Genomic DNA, 20,730 nt, shown 5'->3' on the forward strand with positions numbered 1-20,730 from the left:
CATTTAAAGAACCCCCCTCCAAAGAATCCTGGGAACTGTAGTTTGCTAAGGATGCTGAGAATTTTGACTATGGGGGATAAACTACAGTTCCCAGGATTCTGGGAGTGGGGGAAATGTGCTTTAAATGTATGGTGCACATCGGGCTCAAATCAAGATGCAACTCAACATGTGTGAGTAGTAAAGAGAAACTAGTTTGATTTTGAAGGGCAGTATAATAAATATATTTGTGTAATATAGACAAGCAATTCACGAATTAATAATTTAATGGACCAAACTGTAATTTAGAGATGCTATGCCAAATGTCAGATTTCATTTCAGTCAAAATGAACACCAGATTAACTTTAAAAAACTAAAACAATATGTTTTATCCTCATTTTGGTGCGGGTTTATGCTGCATCTGTACTCAAAATGCACATAATGGCTCCATAATTATTGTGAAATTTGCAAAGTGGATGAAAGCTATACAAATTTGCACTCATCGGTTTCCACTCTCCGCCACACACTGCTTTGGGCTATGGGGAGGGGAGTATATCATTTGTACTTTGATTTGTACAATAGTGCATAGATCAACTATAAAAGCTGGGAAAGAACAAAGGGAAAGCACATCTGGGAAAACAGAGTAATTTAAAACAGCATCAAAGCACGAAAGATATACAGGTTAGGAATTCAGGAAAGTAAATACCAAAATTACATGTTCTTTTTATTGGAAACCTTAAACTAAATTAATAAGTTTATGCCAAGATGCAGTCTGTTCGCAAGTTAAGTCACTTCACAATAGATTTATTTGTGTAGCCTTATCATAATCTAGGCATGTAACTAAAATAAATTGCTCATTTAAACTGCTAGTGTCAGCTACACCTATAGTTCTAATCTAAGAATTCCCTGCAATGTTGTTGCTTTTAATAAAATGTCACCTGCAGGACATTGACATTAAGCACCAGGTTGGACATTTCTACATACGACAGACTCACTCTGGGAATCTGCAGCCACATGACAACTGAATGTTAAGGGGTGCAGGCATGTCTTCACAGTTTTACTCATTTACAGCATGGGACATTGGAGTAGCTGCAACTATTAGGACTGCTGCATTAGCTGTTAAATTGGACCTTCCCCGGCAATGGTTAATGCCTGCAAACTCAGAAATGATGCATGAAGTACCTTCTAACGTCCAGTGTCTGCATGCCAGTAATCCCCAAAGTGCCACATTCATGGGAAATGCCTTTATAGTTAGTTTAAATTGGGAAGTCCAGTCGTACCTTGGTTGTCAAACGGAATCCATTCCGGAAGTCTGTTTGACTTCCAAAAACATTTGATAACCAAGGCACGGCTTCCGATTGGCTGCAGGAGCTTCCTGCACCCAATCAGAAGCTGCAGAAGCTGTTGGATGTTCGGCTTCCAAAGAACGCTTGCAAACCGGAACACTCACTTCTGGGTTTGTGGTGTTCAGCAGATAAACCTTTGCGTCGCAAGGCATTCAGGATCCAAGGTACGACTGTACTCACTTTAAACCTACTTTCTAGGAGACCAACCCCAAGGAATTCAGTCTGAGTAAACATTTGAGTTGCTGTATAATCTGGTACTGTAACTACCTAGTCACGTGACCACAAGAATCTGCAATCATGCCCATTTTGCATTCTTCTGCACCCTCTTACTGAAGTATTTTCTAAAGTCAGAAGCCAACTCTTGAAGATGAGAGGATTAACACTTGAAACTCGGGCATTCTACAATCAGTTGCTTTCTTGAAGTACAGTGGTACCTCGGGTTAAGAACTTAATTCGTTCTGGAGGTCCATTCTTAACCTGAAACTGTTCTTAACCTGAGGTACCACTTTAGCTAATGGGGCCTCCCACTGCCACCGCTTGATTCCTGTTCTCATCCTGAAGCAAAGTTCTTAACCCAAGGTACTATTTCTGGGTTAGCAGCGTTTGTAACCCGAGGTACCACTGCACCTAAGGAGATTGGAGACCTGGCATACCGCAAGGACAGGAAGAGAATATCTGCCCTATGCAGATGTTGTCTGTCTCTACAGAGTGGTATTCTGGGATGATGCCATCTTGCCATTTGTCCACCTCATAGCCATGCACTGGACATCACATTCAAACTGGGTCTAGGTGTATAAAGAACAGGAGGTTCTAATTTAATTACAGTAGTGTGGGAATGTCAAATTTAGATTTGCACCAGGCACACAAAACTAGTGAGTGCTGAAGTTGAGTAATGTCTTGGTATATTCTGGGAGAGGTTCAGAAATAAGGAGGAACTAAAAGAAGTGTCTCAAATAATAAGGGGTCTTTGGGGCTCAGATATTTACTTTTTCCTGTCTATGTCGTCTGCCTGCTGTCAAGCTATATGCCTTTCCTCTCTGCCATCCAAATATATGCCCCATAATCAAAATTACTTGAAATAGCTTCCCTGAAGCTTGGCAGTAGAATAAATTATGCAAAGTAATTAAGAAAATGCAAATGTGCTCAGTTCACAAACCCAAAAGCTTCTTGGCAAGAAACTCACATTACTCTGACAAAGGCTGCACACTTATTTGTCCATAGATATGGTGAGGTGGAGCAGAGCATATGGAGTTACCAGTGTAGTGAAAAGGTCATTGTCTGGGTTACACGCAACTAAAATAGAACTCTTAACTCTGTTTCTAGGCTATACAAAAATAGCTTGACTGGATGTCTAGCAACCCTAACTCACATTCTGCATATTTTTGACACCTCCCAATTAATCAGTTATTATTATTACGCATGCTGTTTAGAAAAAAACAGCCACAAAAGGATTATCTGTTGTTGCTCTTGTTGTTGCTATTTCAGCTTGTTGTGAATTAGTGCTTTCTGCTTATATTTGCTTCAGAGATACATTGCAATGACTTTCTAATGAGTTTTTCACTTTGGAAGTAGAATTCTTTATTGTGCTGTAGAGAGCAGAGTGTTGAACCTGGACTGGAGAGGTCTGGGTTCAAATTCATGTTTCAGTACTGGGTGGCCTTGGCAGGTCCCAGCCCATCAGCTTAATCTAATGCACAGGATACACTTCCTCAAGTTCCTTGCAGGATGCATAGGACTGAATAGTGCTCTTCGTATGTTACTGATGTTTAGGAGGCAAGCTGATCAGGGTTCTCAATTACACAAGCAGCCTCCATACACAGAGAAAGCTCCCTGCTGCAGGCATTATCCTCAACACAAGGACCTCAAAGGTGGATGGAGGAGAAGCAATGTGACTCTTGTGACAGGGCTAAACAAATGGTCCAAGTCACTTTTCAACACACTTGAGCTCTGCACGCGAGTTATGCATAATGAGGGCTTGTTCGTCTAGTACCAGTGGCCATGCGTTAAGAATAACAGCACTTTTACAGCATTCAAAGCACTCCACATATATGATCTCAGCAACTGTTATATGAGCCCTTCAAAGGAGGCTATCATTGCTATCTTTGTATCCAGGGGTCCACAGATTCATGTGCCATCTTGCTAAGAATGTATAAGAACATAAGAAGCCGCCTGCTGGATCAGGCCAATGGCCCAACTAGTCCAGCATCCTGTTCTCACAGTGGTCACCCAGAGGCCTGTGGGAAACCCACAAGCAAGATTGGAGCACAAGAGCACCCCTCCTGTGGTTTCCCCTAACTGGTATTCAGGAGCATTCCTGCCTCCATGATGGGGAGTCCCTGTCCAAATGCCTCTGCATCTGGAGGACCACAGATGGGCGAATGAGAGACTGGGGAGGGGGCTACAGGCCACACTGTCCTGTAGTGTACTTGGGGGGGGGAGAGAACACCTTAATTTAATTCAGTGTGTGGCCCATGGGTTCTGCGTTGAAGTATTTTTGCAGCCCACTTGGTCTGAGAGGTCAGATTGCCCTGTTATAGTAAGACAAGACCCACACTTACCAGAAGCCTGGATGTTTTGGAAAGGCTCAGAAACCACCCTGGGCTTGAGAGTAGAACAGGGAATCCCCCAAATCTTGCAAGGAATCTCCAAGAAGCTGTGAAAGTGCAAGACATCTGGCAGCCATTTAAGCCCTTCCAAAGTCAGTGTGAGGGTAGGGGATTTCCCCATCCTTGTCCTCAGCCTGAAGGAGAGGCAGGGACTCTCCCAGACTATGAAAGCAGCAAGTTGCCTCACCGCTTTCCAAGCCTCTTTGAAGTTCAGCTTGGTAGCACAGCCAATATCATGCCATGCTCCCCCACATTTTGTAGTAAATAGGCCATTGAAGCTATGCAATTTCTACCCATATGACATATGAAATGGACTGAGGCCAAGAATAGCATGGCTATTCTGCCCTGACCACTGACCATACTGTCAGGGACAGATGGGAACAGCAGTCCAGTGATATCTGGAGGGCAGCGTGTTCCCCATTCCTGACCTAGGCAAGCGTGATCATGGCAGCAAGATTTGCATTTGGGACTTCCTGGCTCACAGCTTTCTTAATCATTATACTGCATTGCTGAAAATAGTACGTTCTGCTTGGAACAGACTGTGGGTTGCTACCTTCATGATCAGATTGTGCTCGGTGCCACCTGGGCAAAAGCGGAGCAGTTGTGGCAAAAAGTATCATATCGGTTCTGATGAGCACGTTAGCTTTAGGCTTTGAAACCTCATGTTACACCAGAAGGCAAAAGAATATCTTAAATGTGACCTTTTAAAAATATATCATACGATTTGATGGAAATCTTGACATTTAAGCACTGATGGTGATGACGATGATGATGATGCAAATATATGGTATTAAAGGATCAAACTGACCTCTATATGTTTATTAAATGTGTGTTTGCTGGTTCAGTTATAAAACAGGAACTTTTAACACTATGCAGACTATTAACAATCAGAACAATTGAGATCTGGATAACATCTGGGGTCACCCCCCCCATGCTCCCCTGCTTTAAGACATCCCCACACCCCTTTGCTGGACCATGCTCACTTTTGATTTTTGACCAAGCTGGGGGGGGGGGGCATCTTAAAATCAGTGGCATGTGGAAAGGGAAATATGTCATTCCATCCCTAGTATGCTTGTTGTTTTGACAGAACAGCAATTGCATGTTTAAGAAGCACATATGCCTCTCATTTAGCTTCAAGTGATCTGTTAGTTTGTGAAGTTCATTACAGATGTAGAAAATGAGGGGTATATTCATTCCTGCCCATTATGATTAGTTAGTTACTGGTCATCACATTACCAGTGTTTATTACATTTATATCCTACCTTTTCTCCAAGGATTTCAAAATTATCTACATGGCTGTTCTTACCCTGAGTTGCTTTTTATCCTCACAAGAACTCTGTGAGGCCAGTTTGACAGAGAGATCATGCCATGCTAGCTAGGCTTTGCTTGTCTACAAATATCTTCAGCAAGGTGCATTCTGTTCACCTATTCCTTCCAATTATACAGCACATTATACCCCAGCAACCAGAGTCTAGTTGATATGTGAAAACTCATAAGATATGATTGTCTATGGCGTAAGTCAGGATTCTTCAAAGCGTTGGACTGAATAAAAGATCTCCAGTTACTTCCCAGCCCTTCCGTCCAAAGATTTTATAATGCAGGAAATTATGAAAAAAGGGATACAGCTAAAAATTAGATGGTTATCAGGTTCTCTCTCCCCCACCCCACCCCTTTCTCATATTAAAAAGAACACTTTCTGGAATCTATTAATTGTTCTCTCAAAATTACTTCTGGGGTCTTTTAGAAGTCTCAAGGGGGCATGTTAAAAAACTGGAGGAAGGCCTAAATAACAGCACTGAAAACCGAAGAAAGCAAATCAGCACATCATAGAAATGCCAATGTTGTGGAAACACTTCCTCTCATAAGAACAATGTCCTGAATACACACAGTTTGGTAGGAAATGAGGAAGCAGGGCAGTACAACATACAAAGGGCAAAACAGTCTCCAATTGTGATCCACACAATGCAGTTTTTGGCCTGTCACACAAGACCTTCAGTCATGTTCGTCTTAATATTCTTCTCAGGCTACAGATCTCACATAACCTATTAGCTTCAAGAGATACTCTTGTAACACAAGCCTTCCCAGACTGGTGCCCACCAGATACTGCTAACTATAACCAGTATGACCAGTGGCAAAGGATAATGGGAGTTATAGTCTAAAACAGCTCTAGGGCATCACATTGGGGAAGGCTGCTGCCTCTAGTGGCTTGATGATCTGTATATTTTGAGACCCATCATTCCCAACACACATGGTCCATCCAATTTGAAACTTCAAACTCCACAGCTGCAGTGGAGAAGAATAGGGCAATATCTTGTCATTGTGCTCAGAACCTCTCCTAATGGTAAGTAACTAAGAGCTAATGGAAAATTAATAGGCCAAAATAGCACATTGGAACTGGCTAGCCAACTGATGGACAATTGTTAGATGCTTCCCCCATGTGTAAAAAGACATCCTTTAGCATGTAGAAGAACACAAGCATATCAGAGAGAAGGGCTATAAATTACCCTTCTTCCTGGCATGCTAGCAGTTCATGTGAAGTAGGTTTTTATACGCAAAAAAAACAAAACAAAAAAAAAACAAAAAAAAAAAAACAAGGGAAGGTGGACCAGAAATCCACTAGTGAATAGAATACTGGCTGTAATGCGGAAACTCTGAGCCGGTCCAAGTTGTGACTCATTTCTTTCTTCTTTACATCTATTTACTGCAAACCTGGTATCTTTGTTACTGCCTCTGCCACTTCCTCACTGATCCACAGCACAGCTGGGAGGGCAGAAGGGCTTGCCTCAACAGGCTGGTGAGCAGCCTTTCAGGGACACAGACTTCCATGAGTGGCCAGACACATTCCAACCCAAGAACTGGTCAGAGGCAAGAGGAGAAAGCACAAGTCAATATATCTCCCTGTTTGCAAAGCCATTTCTTCAGCTTCTGCTTCTGTGCTACAGCAGCACTTGCCAACCTGGTCCCCTAACAGTTGACAGTTCTGGGCTACAAGTGTGCTGGCTGAGGCTGATGGCAGTTGTAGTCAAAAACATCTGGAATACAGTGTGCTAAAGGTAAAGGTAAAGGGACCCTTGACCATTAGGTCCAGTCGTGACCGACTCTGGGGTTGCGGCGCTCATCTCGCTTTATTGGCCGAGGGAGCCGGCGTACAGCTTCCGGGTCATGTGGCCAGCATGACTAAGCCGCTTCTGGTGAACCAGAGCAGCGCACAGAAATGCCGTTTACCTTCCTGCCGGAGCGGTACCAATTTATCTACTTGCACTTTGACGTGCTTTCAAACTGCTAGGTTAGCAAGAGCAGGGACTGAGCAACGGGAGCTCACCCCATCGTGGAGATTCGAACCGCCGATCTTCTGATCGGCAAGTCCTAGGTTCTGTGGTTTAATCCACAGTGCCACCCGTGTCCCTTTAGACAGTGTGCTAGAGGGTGGCAAAGAATCAGTATGTTGCAAACTGATTACACCTTACAGAAGCAGGCCAGCAAAACTTCCATCGTTGCAACCGAACAGGGTCATCATTATGACCTACAAAGTGTGTGCTATAGGATCTTTGTCTTTTAAGAGGGTGGTGGAGGGAGGGTGGGTGGAGGGAATCGGCTACTGTATATAGATTATACTCACTAGCTAAAAATGTCACATCCACAAAAGTTTCAGAACAAGAAAAGAAATCCAATAATTCTCGTGCACTCAAATCCCTTGTTGTTCAAAATCACCTGGTGAATGCAAACAAGATAGAGTAGTCATGCCCTACACAGAATTAAAAATCAATAAGCTGCCGGGTCCATGAAAACAGGCATATCGATTCCACAGACAAGGCTGTAGCAGGACATTTTGCTACCTGAGGCAAAGGTCAAGACAGTACTCCCCCTCCCATTCCATGTGCAGATGACGACCAGGATGGCAGCTGAAACTTGTTTTCAAAACCAGGGGCAGAACAGCATCCTTCACCACACCTGAGGGCAGCAGGATGTCACACAGGGCACAGTGAAAGATTGTGTGGCACACACAGATTCTGTCCTCCAACACTTCCCTGCCACTCAGCATCTGCTGCCTGAGGCAGCCACCCCACTCTGCCATACGGCAGGCAGGCCCAGTCCACATGCAACAGTCATTCAAGAAGTGGCCTTATACATATCTGTGTGTTTGTTTGAAGACAGTTAAAATACATGCTCTTTGAGAATATAACAAGCTACTCATCTGTCTGTTCCATTAATACTATCGAGGTTTAAAGCTAGGGTCTCTAGGACAAGTGGTTTCACTACAAGTACTTAAGTCCTGGATAGAGAAGGGAAGCTTCAAGCTTACTTGGAAGATACAGCGATGGCCAGTGTTCAAGAGCTACTCGGTATGACTAAGGGTGCACTCAGACAAGGGAATTATTGAACTGATTCTCCTAACTATAGGGCTAGGGCTTCTATCCAGGATTCTAATGTTCCTTTTACACTGCATTGCCAGTTGTGCTATGGAGCTGTGGCTGTTAGACTAATACACCACCGTGTTGTGCTAAATTTTAAATGCTGGGAAAGAACAGTATGCTGGAATACCATCTGAAAGGTCATCACGTAAAATTACAAGGCAAAGCTCCAATGACTTTTGGAGTTAATGGGGTTGCAAACAAATTTATTCTGGAAGCAAATTAACACAGACATGAGTGCTGAACTTCCGCTAGTTTGCCAGAAGTGGCTTTTAAAGTGGCTTTTTAAGATCACTTAAAACATGGAAATTATCAGCTAAGGAAGCATTGTGAAAATGGAACAAAGTTCCGTCTGAATGCAGCCTCCAATGCACCTGTCATTAATTTACATGTTGCAGGATTTCAAAACACACTCCAAGGCTGAGTCCAAGTGAGCCTCAGTCCAAGTCCAAATTAAGGTCCGCCTGTTACAGTTACATCACAGGTTGCTCCCTCCACTCACAGTGCAATCTGATAAATAGCAAGTCCCACTGAGCTCAGTCAGGCTTACTCCCAGGCAAATAAAGCCTTATGATCTCCCCTCCCACTTCCCAGTGTGCCTTAAACCAGGAAAGGATCCTAACCAAAAAAGAAAAAAAAGACCCTTTGAATCCAAACTCTAGGAAGTGCAGTTTCTCAGATTCTATGCATGTCTCTTACAGCCCCCAAACGCCCTTGTTCAACGCTACATAAGAAGCCCCTCCAAAAGGAAGTATGGCTTCCTGTTTCAGTGTTTGTTGAAATCACCCCAATAACCTGGGAGTTTTTCAGTGTTCCCCATGAAGTACAGTAACAAATGCTTGCACTGGGGTGGGAGGGAGTAGGAGGGGGAAATTTTGCTGCTAGATCCTTTAAGCTACAAGTTAAATGACTCTAGTGTTGCCCTACACTAAATTTTAAGGCCACAAAACCTACACTAGTCGTCTTCTGAAGGAAGAACACATATAAGACACAATTGGTAGACAGCCTCTGGTAAGCATCAATTTTTAAAAGTCTGACCTAGATAAATTAACTTTATGCAGCATAAGTAGCCTGATATGTTTGCTTCATGGGAATCACAGTCCGATCCCATAAGATCGGAATATTTGCCTTTAGGCAGAATTGTTTGTAATTGGATAGCATTATTATGCTGCCATATCCCAAACCATCATCAGATGTGCTTTCAGTGGAATCCTGCCCACAAAGGCAAGAGGTCAGGGGTGGAGGGAGGGAATCTATTTCTGTAGACACTGACCCTTCATGTTTAGAATATTAGATCAAACACTCACAGTTTTCCCATGATGCTGATACTCAGCAGACCTTTTCTTTCCACTGCTAAACTTTCATTGTCATATTTATAGCCCGCGGCTCCTTAGAAGACATGCAACCCAATCCTATGCATATTTACTTGGAAGCAAGTCCTGTAAGTATTCAGTGGGGCTTACTCTCTGGTAAGTGTGCATAGAATTGCTGCCTCAAGGCAGTTTACATGGGCCACCTAAGCACTGACCAGATTTGCACCCGCTTAGCCTCAACAGGTGTTCCCAATTCAGAAATATTATTTGACATATTCAAAACCCGACTCTCCACCTTGCAAGGCCCTTAAGGATGCTTACAATCCAAAAACAGCACCTCCTGGATTTCTGCATGGGTTGGATCATGGTTTTCTTTGGAATCCAAGAACCATAATGAATACTATGAGGTGGTCTAAGGGCTTTGTTGAAAATCCCCCCCTTTAAAAACAGCTACAGGGTTCGGCTCCTGCTGTGAGGTTTGAAAACAAGGGCTAAGAATGCCTTAAGAACAATGTCATGTGCTGCTGCTCTCAGGGAGATTGTACAGGGTGGGGTGAAATATAGCTGTCCCTGCGGATCCAGGGGCAGAAAAGCATGGCTTCACCCTCAACACAATATCCCAGAGAGAAACAACACATCACCACACACAATTGGTCCCAGGTGCATTTACAGTCCCATTTTTGAGCTGCACTGTTGTAGCTGTTCCAGGTGGCTACTATCTGTTTTCAACAACAAAAGTTTTATGTGGACCACTTCAGTGAGCAAACAGCTAAGTTTATACATTGCAGGGTTGTTGTTTAAGTCCACACTTTACTGTATCAACAGAATGAGGCAGACTTTAAAACACATACACACAGAAGTGGCACAGGGTGATTTGGGACTGATCCATGCCTAGTCCCCAGTCATCAGCTTCATAACCATTTTAATCAGACAGGTTTAGAGGGAAGAAGGCATTCCTTCATTTTAGCCATGTACACACTGTAAACTTTGTGGAAGCAATTCAGGATGCCTGAATAAGCAGGTCATCTGGAGCATCCCTGTTTTGTGGATGGCAATGGGATCCACTGGACAAATTGTTCCCTTTAATCCTGCTCCTCTACATGAGTTATTACGTGGACAAACAGACCCAAACAGTTCAATACAGATTCAATAACCAAAGAGCACTTCAGTGTCTCAAGACAGTCACACACAAGCAGCCAACAAACTTAACTGCAACAAATAACTAACCATGTTGTGCACAGAAGGCTGAATGGACTGGACCAGTGTTTTGTGCATGAATTATAAACCCAAGGAGCAGTTACTCAAGTAATTTGCACACAAAATGATTATAATGCCATTACAGTTCCTTAATCTGACAGCTTTACTTAACTGACTGGTCTCGTCTGTATACCCATTGTATGACAGATGATAATTCAGCATTCCAAACTAGGCAAATAAAATGCCAGTTGCGTGAGCAATTTTAGATGCTTGATATGAATCACCTTGCTTCCTCCTTAGGGAAGAGCACGCCCTTGTTTTGCCTTCTTTTCCAGCACACTTACTTCCAAGATCCCAGGTGTTGCCCCAACTCCTTGCCTTCTCCACAAGGCACATTTTTGTTTCATCTTTTCAACCTAGACATTTTCACAAGCAGAATTTACATACTCTCCAACAGAGGCTGGCTCAGTGAAATGGTATTCACTGATTTCTGTGGAGAACAGGCTGATCTTAGCTGAAGGAGACTCAGATTCAGATCTCTGTTCAGTCCTGTACCTTTTTAGCTGATATTGGACAAGTCAGTATATATAAAACAGTAACCTTAAGCAACAAAACTGAATATATATTGTTAGGACTACATGGCCTGTTTAATTTACTACACTGCCCCATATTATGGGAAAAGGCAAGAAGGTGCATTGAGTGTAGTATGGAGATCATGGACACTGCTGCCAAATGTGGCCTCTCTGAACCATCACTAGGGGCAGAGACGTCATTCACATGCTGGGGCTTAGTGGGTTCCCTGAAGGACTGACCAGATACCACACAAAATACAAGGTGGTTTGGCTCACTGGTCCCATGAGAGGGCATGGTCTGGATGCATCTATTTGTGGCTCCATCCAAGAGCTGGATGTGGCTTGTCACAAACCAGTAAAAGCAAATACCATCTCAACACATTTTGTTGCACAGTTGCGCTTATCACTATTGCTCTGAAAGATCTCTTGCAAAAAAGGTACCGAGCCTCTCTTTTTACAAAGCTCCTGTGCCGTCTCAAAGAACTTAACTCAAGCAGGACATGTTGTTGTTGTTGTTTAGTCGTTTAGTCATGTCTGACTCTTCGTGACCCCATGGACCAGAGCACGCCAGGCACTCCTGTCTTCCACTACCTCCTGCAGTTTGGTCAAACTCATGCTGGTAGCTTCAAGAACACTGTCCAACCATCTTGTCCTCTGTCAACCCCTTCTCCCTTGTGCCCTCAATCTTTCCCAACAATAGGATATTTTCCAGGGAGTCTTCTCTTCTCATGAGGTAGCCAAAGAATTGGAGCCTCAGCTTCACGATCTGTCCTTCTAGTGAGAACTCAGGGCTGATTTCCTTAAGAATGGATAGGTTTGATCTTCTTGCAGTCCATGGGACTCTCAAGAGTCTCATGGACTGCATGCACATAAATTGCCTTCAGGGTTGTAGCTTAAGGACTTGCATCCACTGGAAAGTCACACAGGGACTGGTTCAGATGCTTGAAATTCCTCCATGTGAAATGCCCACATAGGCACAGCTGCATTAAGGAAGTTAGCATCCGTTCTGGTACAGCCACGATTTACAGTGCTTTCTGAGGATAATAGATTTAAGCACTGCAGCTGGAAAACACACTGCTTTGCTCATGTGGCTAGTGGTATGTGCACCCAGGGTGGAATAAGGCAGACGCTACCTCTTCTCTGCATTCAAGGCTATTTTCCATGGGGGAATTTCAAGCATCTGAACCAGCCCAGTGACATACATTATAACAGGTTGGTCAGTTGAACATCTATACAAGCACTTAGGTACTTCAATTAAAGACTTTTTACTTTCCCTGACCCATCACAAAATGATTACTCTTATTCCACAGCAATATCACGCTTCTAGTTAGAAATCCACAACTTAATGATGGTCCCATGACAGTGTGCCTGTCTGGGCCAATCAGCAGGCCACCCTCATGACTCACGGGGATGCAGAACATGCATTAATAGAAACAAGGGTGCCCCAGTTGCCTCGGCTGTGAAGCGATAGCAGGGGCAAGCTGAGAGCACTAGGACAAAGAGGTGTGGCTTTCTTTGTGCCATGATGGATACACCTCCTCTACTGCCAGGAAGCCTGGATTCTGGGAATGTGGTCTTGATGGCGCACCTGTGCTTAAAGCCATCTAAATTGGGGTCATCACTACATCTCGTGGGAGTGAATTCTATAGTTTAACTGTACACTGCATAAAGAACTTTCTTTTGTCTGTTCTGAATCTTCCAGCATTCATTCAAAGAGAGATGAGGGCAAAAGAAAGCTCAGGCACAACTTAATGCTTTACCCCCCACATCTGATGCTATAGCTAAGGTAGCACAGGTACAGGGCAGGTGCCCCTCCCTGTCACATTTATCATGCCAAATCCTGTGTAGATAAGCCTTAGATCTTGTCTAGTCAATGATTAGTTGTTCTGTCTTGTTATGAAGTCGGTTGCAAGTTAGCCAACCTGTTTACAGACACCAGGTTAGAATCCAGTCTAGCAAGCTATAATAAACATTCATTTTCATGAAACAAATGTTGGTTGAATGTCTAGACTCACCTTGAGATTGTCAGTTAATTCATTTTAATTGGGATATCATGATCCAGCAAGGGAAGTCTGCATTGGGTCATCCATACACAGTCAAGTACCTTGCATTCAGCATCTGGGGTTGCACAAACACCCAGGGGATTATTTAAGTCTACAGGTGCAACTTTGAACAGGCAATCAGCATCATCAGGTGTGAGAGTACTGTAGTTATATCTTATTTAATGAGCTACAAATCCAGTTTCCTTTCCCCTCTTCCCTTTAAAAGGTAGTAAGTACTGCCAAAGCTGGTTGTGTCAATTATATATTTAGTACGTACATGCAGATCCATGAAAGAGGCCTGTAGCTATAGGCAAAGGCAAGCCTTTGAGTCTGGAAATCCTGGGGATCTCTCTGCATGGTGGAGTGAGGGAAAGATCGCTGTCTTTCGCTTTCCCTGGCCTGACCTTCACATCTTCTTCATATGTGTTAGGGGGGAGGGAATTGGTTGCTGCATTGTGCCTGCCCACCAAAATACCCCACCTAGGTGGCAGCCCTACCTAACAAGGCTGGCTGCACAAAGTGTCACTCATTCATCTGTTCCAAGGTAGAGAGACAGGGCTTTTTTCAGCCAGAACTCACAGAAACTCAGAGGTGGGTGCCACTGCCATTATAAAAGAACAAGAGGTGTTCATGGTGAGTTCCGGCAACTTTTTCTATAAAAATAGCACTGGGGAGACTTAATGACACCAGTTGGCGACAAGCTCAGAGCACCATCAACTGGTTGCCACTGTAACATTCTGAATAGCACACTTTTTAGACTTGTTCTGGTGCATGCATACTTGTGTGCAAACTTTACCAGCATGGGTCAGCCAACCAACCAAATCAATTCCAGGACCTAACTTGAGAATTCAGCCTCACATCACAGATTTCCCCCTGAGAAAGTTGCATGAAGAATTCTGATGATTCCATGGGAATCATCCCTAAAGCCATCAAGTGCAGGCTAAACATTACATCATTCTTAAAGCAGTTGGAAATTATACACCAATTTAGCTGAATTCACAGCATGCCCCATCCCAACATGGCAGAGCGAATAACAACAGATTAAAACAAAAACACAAAAATGCCTCTCTAAAATCCTGTTGCGATCCAAGTAAAACAGCCAAAGAACAAAACAGCAGCTGAGTGTCCCAGTCACCAAGCAGCTTCTCTTTAGCCCACCACAAACCAACCTCAGCAGAAATGGACTGCTTGCAAGTGTGCTCAAAGTCATACTGGAGCTATTCCCCAGCCTTAAGTATACTCTGCCTTTGAGGAGTTAAAGCTTCTCAAATAGAGACACTTACTGGGTTGATTCCTTAGAGAAGTTAACAGAGCAATCCTAGTCACGTCTACTCAGAAGTAAGTCTCTATTCTGTCCAATAGATCTTACCCCCAGATAAGTAAGGGGGCATAGGACTGCAGCCAAAAATGTGTTTATGGACTTATTTATTTATTGTAATTTCTATACCGCTTTATATTTTTAATAATGTGTATAGCAGTGTATAGCATATGGTGTCCTCTCTTTATCATATGGGATTATTTCTTAATACTTCATGTAAAGAGATTCCCTGGCCTTGGCAAGACTCCATGAGGAAGAAGTCCTTAGCTAAGCTATCAATGGTGCCTTTCTGTGTGTACTTGGCCAACCCCAGAGAGCACAATCAAACATCAGAGAGGAAGTTGTCTCCCCTAAACCCCTTTCCCCCTGCCTATGAAGTTGTCAGCCGCCTCCCCCACATTCCCCTCCTGACTCTTCTGCCAGCGCTCACTCCTCCTGGTGGGCTGCCTTGCCAGCCGCTGCTACTGCGACAGCTCCTGCACTTTCTGCAGACACAACCCTTGCATAACAGGAGAAGAATGGTGCTCTCTGTTCCCACAGCACAGCCCGTGCATCTGCACCAAAGGCAAAAGGAACCACATCCCCAATGTAATCGGGCAGCCTCACGCTTAAGGCCTTACGTACACAAATCCTTTATCGAAAGGCATTTGGGGCTTTCATTTTCACCTCACTTTTCGTGTGGACATTTGCCACTCTTCAGGTTTAGTTATTTCGGCAAACCACTCCTCAACTTTACCCAACTTTCTTCAATGGTTGCTTCTGCACTAAACACACATCTGGAATATTTCCAGTTCTCTGTATACATTGGGGATAACCAATATGGCACCCTTCAGATGCTACTGAGCTCCCATCAGCCCTAGGTAGCATGGTGAGAGATAATGACAGTTGTAGTCCAGCAATGTCTGAAGAGCACCATGTTGACGATCTCTGGTGTGCATCCTTGTTACATACAGAGCCACCTGTAAGACACACGGCACTTCCCCTTGCCAACATAAGGAAAACAGTAAGATGCAATTCTTCAACACTTCAACACTACGGCTTGGGGAATGTGCTTGAGGCAGAAGCAGCAGTGGTTGTTTCTTACCCATGAGAGCTGCACTGAAGCAGCTCTCACTTCAGAAACTATCCACAGTTTTTAGAGCTTTCCATTATTTCTTTTCTTTGCGCTAGCTAGTTTCATCCCAAGGGACTGACCGGTGGATACGAAGCTGCACTGTACTAGGCCGGACTGCTTGTCAATCTTCAGGGTCAATCCAAGACACTGCCTACATTTGGAACAGCAAATGGCTGCCCCCCAGATCAGGTACCCACTCCCTTCTCCCCAGTTCAAGTTGCATATTGACCAAGGTTGGTCAAGTTATTTGGGCACCTGGTTCCATTCCCAACAGAGCAAAAACACAATAATAAATTAAACAAGGGGTTTCTGCCTTTTCATGTTCGCCTGATACAATTGCCTCACTGGTCATGATTTTCTGGAAAATGTTGACTAGGAAAAAATTCAAGAACATTTTCCTATGCAAATGAAGTTGATTTGCATAGGGTGATTTGAAAATGGGGCAAGTAGAGAATGGTCTAATTCACATGTTTTGTTTTACTTGCATTTAGTAAACCAAACTTTTTAAAAGTACCCAATTTCTTACCACAAATGTCTGACCTGAAATAGATGTACCCTCTTCACATACTAGCGATAATCACCTGGAAAAACATTAATTGAAACTTCAGAACTCCCAAGCTTGCCTCATAGCGTATTTGCAGTAGGTACCCATTTGTGGTTACTAATGAAATGGGAAATTTTCCACAGTAAAATGAAGCACTGAGGAAAACAATTCCAGAATTACTTCCACTCCACATCACTGCCTAATGCAGGCTTCCTCAAACTCAGCCCTCCAGATGTTTTGAGACTACATTTCCCATTATTCCTGACCACTGGTCCTGCTAGCTAGGGATCATGGGAGTTGTAGGCCAAAAACATCTGGAGGGCCGAGTTTGAGGAAGCCTGGCCTAATGGTATGGCCAACCCTCTACATCTTTCCTAGGACTAATGTTGAATGGTAGGCAGTAGCTCTTCAGTGTCTCAGGAAGAGCGAGTGGTGTAGTTCAACTCTAGATATGAATGGGCCAAGTTCACATTGCTGGCTAATGGAAGCCAGCACAAGTCCCACTAGCACAACAGGTCACGTGTGACCCCCACAAGTCCCCCCAACCCCAGAACAGGACACGGGGCAGGTGAAGGGAGGAGATCATTCCATCTCGCAAGCAGAAACACTTGTACTGAGTGAATGATCACCACAGTGAGACCTTGAATCCCACCCAATGGTCTTATACCCAAACCCCAAACCCTTTAGGTGTCCTGCTAAATTTGGGGCCTCTCATGCCCTGCCCACTTTGCTGAGTGGGACTCTGGACCCTGCCTCCGATTCCTGTGTTGTTGGCCCTACTAGGCAGTCCCTCGCCTGCTGCTTGACCCTTTCAATTGATAATATCAGGGACTGAACCCAGAGTCTTCTGAATGCATTGGCATGTGTTCTTCTCCTGAGCAATGATGGTCACTTTTGAAAGCCAGTCACCACCTCCAAGGTGCAGGGAGAAGGCAGGGAACTCTCATTTCAGGGCTCTGTCTCACTCAGATATATTCAGACAAACTACAGTAATAACTATAATGAACTATTCCCATTGTGAATGACTATTCCCATAGTGAATGAACACTGTTACTATTATCCAACAGCAAAGCTGATATCTGGACACAAAAATGGACATATACAGTGCCATAAAGGTTAACAGGAGGTTACATTAAGAGACCTAGGCTGCAATACTAGGCCCACATATCTCTGCGGGGGTTACTTTTGAGTAGACATGAGTAGGATTGCACTATACAGACCTTGATTCCTGAAAACTGCAGATTCAGGAAGTGCTGGACAATTGTCAACTACTATCTATTCAGATTACATATACATAAATAAATGACTCTTTGTAGACTGGTCAGTTACCATTGGAATAAGGCAAACCTATGAGAGCAATCCTGTCGAGCTCCGGAGAATGAAAAATTCATTTTAAATGTTTGCATTATAAATGCAGAAAGCCAGATCCTCAGGTACTGATGGAAACTGGCCTCACCAGACTATAATGTCAGCTGGTCCAACCACCTCTTAAACTGGTAAAGTGAGTAGACATTTATTTATTATATTTAGATTCCTTTCCTGCCCTGGCCCTAAGGCAGCATGCTGGTTGCAATGCATCCAGGGATGAGTGGTGGAGGAAAAGTTTCCAGTGCTTTTCCAGTGAATTTTTTCCTTGTCATAAGGTCATTATTGACAATAAATGAATGCAGGTTGCAAATACAATGTTAGGTAACCTTGGCAGTTTTAGTTTTGTTTACTGAATGCAAATGAAAATAAACAAGCATTCTATATCAGAACACCCTGTAGGGCATCAGAAAATTTTCTCAGTGTAAAAGGAAAATTTTCCCAGTGCAAATTGCTGTCATGTGTAGACGTAAAAATTCCCAGAAAAATTCCCAGTTCAACATTTTCTGGAAATCCCACATCACTGAATGCTGCCTTTCCTTGCTGCATCTTCTCAATAACTCTGCAAAGTAAGACAGACTAAATGACAGCCATTCAATAAACTGCATAACTGAGCAAATATTGGAACATTTGGACCCACCACATTGGCTTATATTGTATATGAACAAGAAAAAAGATAAAATTATAGTACAATCCTGTGCAAAATTACTCAGAAGTAAACCTCAATGTGTGCAATGCAACTTACTCCCACCAGGTAAGAAAGGGGATTTTAGGAATAACTTTCTGACAGCATGGGCGGTTCTGTGGTGGACCAGATTACCTAGTGGGCTCACCTAATCTTTGGTTTTTAAGCAGAAGTTGAAGAGATGCTCATTTGGGATGATGTGGAGGTAGTTTTCCTGTACCTGCAAGGGCATGGACTAGGTGAGCTTTGTGTTCCCTTCCACCTCTGTGACTTTAAGCATAAGTGCCTAAGAACATAAAACAAGATCAGCTGGATAGGAAAGTGGCCCCTCTAGTCTAGCAGCCGTTCCTCACCCTGCAGCAACACTCTCCCCTCCTGTGGGTTCCAGAAGCTGGTATTAGGACTCGAATATTGGACATAGCCTTATCCTCCATCTATCGTGGATTTGTCGAAGCCTCTTTTAAAGTCATCCTAAATTGGTGGCCATCACTGTTGCTTGCGGGTGCTCATTCACATTGCATAAAAGGTGTGTAAGGTTGCAACCTTAATGTATTTCCAGAACGGCAAAGACAGGCTTGCTTCACTTCACTTGCAGAGCCTAGTATGTGTCTAGACACTCAGCTGGTTTATAACACTGGGGTTCACTCTTGAGCTAATCAAAGAAAAAAATTGTTTCCGAGAATGTGCAGAGTACCTTTCCCTCGCCACTGAGTAACCATATCGGTCCCCATTGCTGCCATACACTCAGGCTAAGGAGTCATTCTGCCATAAGACGACACCTCACCTCTCGTTAGAATCGTAGCACTAAGCATTGCGTCCCTTAATACTTAAAAGGGCTTTAAAACAATTCATTAAAAACACAAGGGACACTCAGCTCTCCACCCACCTCCAGATACCATTCGGCAGCCACGCCTTCCCCTTCCTTATCTTCCCCCGCACAATCTTGCAGACTAAACTTATAAAGTCTGCGAATATTTATTACACGGGGGAACTAAATACACCCCCCCTTACAATTCTGTTTTGGAGCAACAGCAAGACCGGAAGCGAAAGAAGGGGCGGGGAGGGGGGGTCGGTCCTTTGATCTCTCTCTCTCTCTCTCTCTCTCTCTCTCACACACACACACACACACACACACACAGGTGCGGGTACTGAAATCCTCCCCCGCTTCGCGCCAAACCGACTCCAAGTCTCGTGTTCACCTTTTCATTTCCTACAGTTTCACTGGCCCTCACCTAGAGGGTTTTCGGAGCACCAGATGTATGTCAAGGAGGTTCAAATACTCTCTCGCACACACAGTATTTCTCTTAATCCTTTCAAAAAGAAGCCGGTTGTGTCACAATTTCACACACCCACACACCCGATGTGTTGTTTCTGTGTCCCATCACCACGAGCATCAGAACCAAAATCCTCCCCCAAGCGGCACCCTCGACTCCTTCTCCGCCGGCGGAATGGGGCTCCGTGGACCTCAGCGAATCCCCCCTCTCTAGGGGTGGGTCCTGGAGGAGGGAGACGGACCCGGCTGCGATTAGGGACTCTTCGCTCGCCACTTTCCCCCTGCCTCACAAACCCAGCCCCGGCGTCCTGGCCAGTCTCGGTCCCGAGGCAACGCCTGTGGGGCAAAGATCCGTCTCAACCCACCCGCCCATTCATTAAACGCTATAGAGAAACCCACGTTTTAAGGGACTTACGAGCAACCACAAGTCACATTCGGCTGCTTAGGCAGAACGATCCATTGAGGACAAACGAACTAGCAATCCTTTCCGAAGTACCGATACTGCCCCTTTCCCACGCTGAGGGTGGGGGAAGCAAGCGAACCATTCCCCCTTACCTTTATATTTATCCATCCTGGATCCTTCTTTTCTTTTTATTTAGTTTTCAGTTCTGGCCGCGTAGGGCAGGGAGACCTTGCATAGGGCGGCGGCGGACTCGGGCTTCCCACGCTCGCCCCTGAGTTAAAGCCCTCTCCCCGCGGGACGCGCCGGCTCGCTCCTTCCTCGCCCGCGCCAGGCTCTGCCTCTCCAGTTCTCCTCGCTCGGGCAGGCTCCCTTCGCGCCGAGCACCGCCCCTTCCGTGACGTCACGGCAGCGGGATCTACTGGGGCTAAAGGAGCTGGCTTCCCCGAGGGGGTCTTTGGGGAGCGGCGGTGCCTCTGCGGTGGTTGCCCTCGAAAGTTGCATCATCATCATCATCATCATCATCATCATCATCATCCTCCCTTCTTGGTCAAGTACTTATCCAAA

At 44.4% G+C, this 20,730-nt stretch overlaps 1 protein-coding gene across 3 annotated transcripts in view; it reads right to left on the minus strand.

Moving 5' to 3' along the window:
- Positions 1-20,494, minus strand: part of AFAP1L2 (actin filament associated protein 1 like 2) — a 74,540-nt gene extending 54,046 nt beyond the window's left edge. For all 3 annotated transcript variants that reach the window (XM_081005967.1, XM_081005966.1, XM_081005968.1), the window contains exon 1: positions 20,319-20,494. In XM_081005967.1, coding sequence (XP_080862093.1) covers positions 20,319-20,334 — 16 coding nt within the window. In that variant the 5' untranslated portion in view covers positions 20,335-20,494. The remainder of the gene's footprint in view (positions 1-20,318) is intronic.
- Positions 20,495-20,730: the final 236 nt, after the last annotated feature.

This window comes from Podarcis pityusensis (assembly GCF_964106645.2).
Source record: "Podarcis pityusensis genome assembly, chromosome: 5".
Taxonomy (NCBI): Eukaryota; Metazoa; Chordata; class Lepidosauria; order Squamata; family Lacertidae; genus Podarcis; species Podarcis pityusensis.